This window comes from Echinops telfairi, unplaced genomic scaffold (genome assembly GCF_000313985.2).
Source record: "Echinops telfairi isolate 266 unplaced genomic scaffold, ASM31398v2 ScPeMD7_31;HRSCAF=116, whole genome shotgun sequence".
Lineage (NCBI taxonomy): Eukaryota > Metazoa > Chordata > Mammalia > Afrosoricida > Tenrecidae > Echinops > Echinops telfairi.
This window is the reverse complement of record NW_022103928.1, coordinates 14069914-14074885: the sequence shown is the minus strand read 5'-3', so window position 1 is coordinate 14074885 and position 4972 is coordinate 14069914. Positions and strand designations below refer to the sequence as shown.

Genomic DNA, 4972 nt, shown 5'->3' with positions numbered 1-4972 from the left:
AAATCGGGACTTTTAAAAAACACCAAAAATGGGGACTGACCCGCCAAAAGCGGGACGTCTGAAGCATTGTAACATTGCATGAGCAGGGCAGAGGCCAATGGGCCCGTTAGCTGAGAGGCGGAAGATCAGAATGAGGCCCGCTTTCAGGCACAGCTGAAAAGAGGCTGTGCTCTCTGGATAATTATATCCTGTGTATATGTAACCTGTCAAAACTCTTTAATAAACCCCGTAATCATCGAGTATTGTCTATGAGACTGTGTGGCTATGGCAATGAATTACAGAACTGAACTGAAAAGTAGAGAGCTGGTGTCAGTATTGGTAGGAAGGCTAGAGGGTGGGGCTTGCCTGACAGCCAGATGGAAATCTGCTTCGGGCACTTCTGATGTGGAGCTTAATTTTCCTTCCCACTTGCAACTGGAGGTCAGATGCCAGACCCCCACCCACATAATTTCTTTCTACACTTTCCATTTGACAATTTCCATATACATTGATTTGTGACACTAGTTACATTTATCACAATATGTCTGTCTTTAAATTGTGCTCAGTTCCCTTTCCAGCACAGTAGTTTTCTTGGCCATTTGCTTTCTCATCTTTGCTTTTAGTAATCATTTACTTGTTGGTCTTTCACCGATGCTTAAAAAACAAAAACAAAACTTTTTTATTGGGATTAAATGGTTTACAGAGTATATGATGTGTTCTACATCCAATAGTTCACACACATTTTATTTCTCCTCGTCCATTCCAATCTGATAACTTTTAAGCATGGCACTGATCTTATAGGTAATATCCTTTATTTTGCTTGTCATTTCTCTAATAGGTGGTTCCAGGGGACAGGTTTGGTTCTAGGTTTAAAGGTTGCCTCAGGATGATAGACTCAGGGTGTCTTCTGATCCCTACTGTTCCAGTTTGTCTGGCTTTTTAGTATATGTGCTGCCGAAGCGAGCACGTTGGCTTTTTAAAAAAATAAGAATTTGAGTTCTGCTTCATACATTGCTCCTATTATTCTGAGGCCAACAGTTATGACCCCAGTCACAGTGGTCAGCGGTAGCCAGGCAGGTCTCAGGGTAGATGTGGTGGTGGGTTTCTTGTGGGCGTTTCTTTTCCGTGCTTTTGGTCACTTTCTTGTTGCTTTGTCCTGGTGAGTGGAGACCTGTAATTGCTTTAGATGGCAGCTCAGCAGCTTTTGAGACCTCAGATGCTACTCACTTCACCAGGATGCAGATCATGGTTTCTGTGAATTACATTATGCCAACTGACTAAGTTGTCCCGTGAGAATGGATGTTTGTCTATGTCTGAGAAGCATCCGTACTCATATTTGTGTTTTCAATGAATATGTATGCTTGCCTTCATAAAGTTTTAAATGGCTAATATGTTGTAAGCATACCATCAAACTTGCCTTCTGAGATGAGTCTGAGTGAACTTGAACCTCCAACCTTTGGTAGCAACCAAGCATGCTAACTCTTCACACCACACAGAGTCCATCAAAGTGTCTACCAAAACAAAAACCAAAAAACCCCTCACTACCATCGAGTTGATTCTGACTCATAGAGACCTTGTAGGGCAGGGTCGAACTGCCCTGTGGGTTTCTGAGACTCTCACTCTTTACAGAAGGTAGAGAAAAATCTAGTTGTAAAACTCAGTGGCCAACAATAGTAGACATTTGCGTAGTTCATGAGCCTGGGGGGTGAAGAAGGTCAGCCTGGGTCCTACAATAGACTCCATCTGAAGTGTAGTGGTCCTGTAACCTATATAAAGGCAAGCCCACGCCAAGAAACATCAGTTCAGTAGATATGTACTGGGCTTGGAGGTGTGCAAAATGAACAAGTAGATAAATGGACAAAATAATTTAATGGCTATAACTGCCAGTAAAAAGAAATGGAAGTTTGGAAGAGGGGTATTTTTCAGTTAAAGAAAATCTTTGAAGTGTACTATTATCTTTAACAATTTTCTGATAATGGATCTTTATAGGAACTTGGACAAAATTCGTACAGATAAAGCCAACTGATAGATAAGGGATGTGGACTCCCAGGTAAAGGGAAACCATTTTATTAGGCAAAGCACTTGACTCCCCCACTTCCAAATCCTCCAGCCTTTTCACAGCCCCTCCCACCACAATTGCCACTTCTCCAAGTCTCTTCTGGGTGTGGAACAGCAAACTGAAAGGTCTGCAAACTGTTCCTATACAGATTTACAAAGGCTCAGAAGCCCTACGTAGGGTCTCTATGGGATACACATTGGGTCGCTCACAGCAACGTCAGTAGCTCGGATGCATCCATTGCTCTGCCCGAGTAGAGTTATTTGCTCTCATAAAGATTTAGTCTCGGAGACCCGCAGGAGCAATTCTACTCTGTCCGATAGGGTCACTTTGCGTCGAAATCCACTCGAATGCAGTAAGTTCTAAGTATGAGTCAGAATGATTCCAAGAGTTTATTTTCAGTCCTTACTGCGCGATTCGGAAAACCACAGCGCCATCGAGTGGGTTTCACCCTCTAGAGCAGGCTAGAAAGGTGGGCAGCAGCCGCACGCGGATCCCACCCCCTACCAAGCAGGGCCCGCACTCTGCGCTCGGAGCTCCGGACGGGCTCTGAAGTCGCCCCGCCCCGCCCCCTTTTCTATCTAGTCCAATCACAACACTGCAGAAGGAGACTCGGTCTGGCCCCACCTCCAGGCCCCGCCTTCCTCCCCCTTTCTATCTAGTCCAATCACAACACTGCAGAAGGAGACTCGGTCTGGCCCCACCTCCAGGCCCCGCCTTCCTCCCCACCCCGCCCCCTTTCTATCTAGTCCAATCACAACACGCAGAAGGAGACTCGGTCTGGCTCCACCTCCAGGCCCCGCCTTCCTCCCCGCCGCGCTCCCGCACGTGCAGTTGTTGTGATTTAACGTCACGCGCCCGCGGAAGTGCCATCCTCATAAGCTCCTCCTCCAAGATGGCGGCGCCCGGTGTGCGGTTCCGGAGCCTAACTCGGCTCGTTTTCAAACGGTAGCCTGGACGGGGGTGCGGGCTCATGGACCGGCCAGGGTTCGCAGCCTCGCTGGTGGTGAGTACGGGACAGTTGGGGCGCTCGCGCTGCCCGACGCAGGCCGGGGCTGCTGGGGCGGCTCTGCACGGTCGTCCCCGGGGTCCTCGGCAACCAGGTGTGGGAGAGAACGTGGCTTCGAGACCGCCGCCGGGTCGCAGATCCAGCCGCGTCTCCTTACCGGACGCAGGAGAGAACTGGGCCAGGGGTTTGATTCATTCTCTTCTGCAATGTGTACGTAAAAGAAAGAAAGAAAGAAAAGAAACGAAAAGACCTAACCGTACTCTGGAGAACTTCAGAGTTAAGACAAAATATTCTTACTCAAATTGCCCCCAGATACCTGTCCAGAACTACGACGGTCAGTTGGCGATTTCTCCTTCCAGCCTCCTACAATGACATTATCCTTTCAGTATGTAATTAAGCTGCGTATATCTAGGCTTTGGGGGAGATAAGGATGTTGACAAAAAGATACGTTGCTTGTACTGTGGAGTCATTGAAATAGGACTGATATTTCCCTAGAAAACTTCACTCACACACACACACACACACACACACACGCCCCAACAAGAACATCAAAAACATCTTCTAACAAATATTTTGGAGCCGTTATCATGGCAAGTCCAGGAGGGGATACTAGGGACAGCGTTGAGTAAGACAGAGACTTACTGCCAAAGCTTTTATTGTGGAGGTGCTGGAGGAAAATAGAACTTTTTTTTTAACTGCTTGTAGACATTATGTCTTACAGGAAGATGCTTGGTGTTTCAGGTGTTGCAAATAATATGGTCAGTAAGATAAACCTGTGGGAGAAAGATGCTGGTGTTTCAGGTGTTGCAGATAATATGGTCAGTAAGATACACCTGTGGGAGAAAGACGGGGCCTTCTACTCTGGTAAAGAGTTATAGTCTCGGAAACTCACCAGGGCCGTTCTATCCTGTTTCATAGGGTCGCCGTGAGTCCACATCCACTCGATGGCAGGGAGTGAGCGAGTAGGTGAGAAGACAGACCTGTCCAAATGGTACAGGTTGTAGACATTAGTAAAATGGTTGCTAGGATGGATGACAGACATTGGTGGTTAGGCTGTAAGTGGAATATGTGGAAGGGGCAGCACTTTCAGACTTGTGGGATCCTAGGCTTGAGATTCATACTAAGAGGGTCGTAGAGATACATGAACTATGTCACCACTTCCAGGGAGTTTCTCTGTCAAGCTAATGAGACAGTAAAAAGTTTTTGATAAATAGCATCTCTGTGCCAGGAAGTGGGGTAAGAATTTCATATGGATCATTCCATTTGATTCTCTCAAGCAATTGAAATCTTATCCTTGTTTTCCAAGTGAGAGAACTAAAGTACCAAGAGATTTCTTAAGGTCCAAAATCATGCAGGTGCGTATGTGTACGTGTTGGCATGGAGATACCAGTCCAGGTGGTGTAACCCAGGAGTCTATGCCCTCAATTACTCATACTGTGTCAAGTCTGCAGGAAAACAAACATCTGTTGTGAATGAAGTACAGACAAAACACTTCCTCTCATGTATCATCCTTTGGACATGTTATCAGGAGTGACATTATGCTTGGTTAAGTAGAAAATCAGAAAGAAGGCAGAGTATCAGTGAGGTGTATTGACCAAGTGTCTGCAACAGTGAGCTCAAACGGAACATTTGTGAAGATGGCAGTGCTTCATTTTGTCTTTATGATTGGAACTGACCCAAAAGCACCCAAAATTGGTAGCAACAATTTTAAAAAAGTCATTTTATTAGGGGCTCATACAACTCTTATCACAATCCATGCATACATCAATTATGTAAAGCACATTTGTACATTCATTGCCCTCATCATTCTCAGAACATTTCCTCTCCACCTAAGCCCCTGGCATCAGCTCCTCATTTTTCGCCCTCCCCGCTCCCCCTCCCTCATGAACCCTTGATAATGTATAAATTATTATTTTGTCATATCTTGC

The 4972-nt window shown here is 45.9% G+C and overlaps 1 protein-coding gene across 2 annotated transcripts in view; it reads left to right on the top strand.

Annotated features, from left to right (window-relative positions):
- Positions 1–2928: 2928 nt before the first annotated feature.
- Positions 2929–4972, top strand: part of SLC25A26 (solute carrier family 25 member 26) — a 153282-nt gene continuing 151238 nt past the window's right edge. Inside the window, exon 1 of one of the 2 annotated variants that reach the window (XM_045289852.1) lies at positions 2929–3041. In XM_045289852.1, the coding sequence (XP_045145787.1) occupies positions 3009–3041 (33 nt within the window). In that variant the 5' untranslated portion in view covers positions 2929–3008. The remainder of the gene's footprint in view (positions 3042–4972) is intronic. The other variant, XM_004702417.2, reaches the window with a different exon arrangement.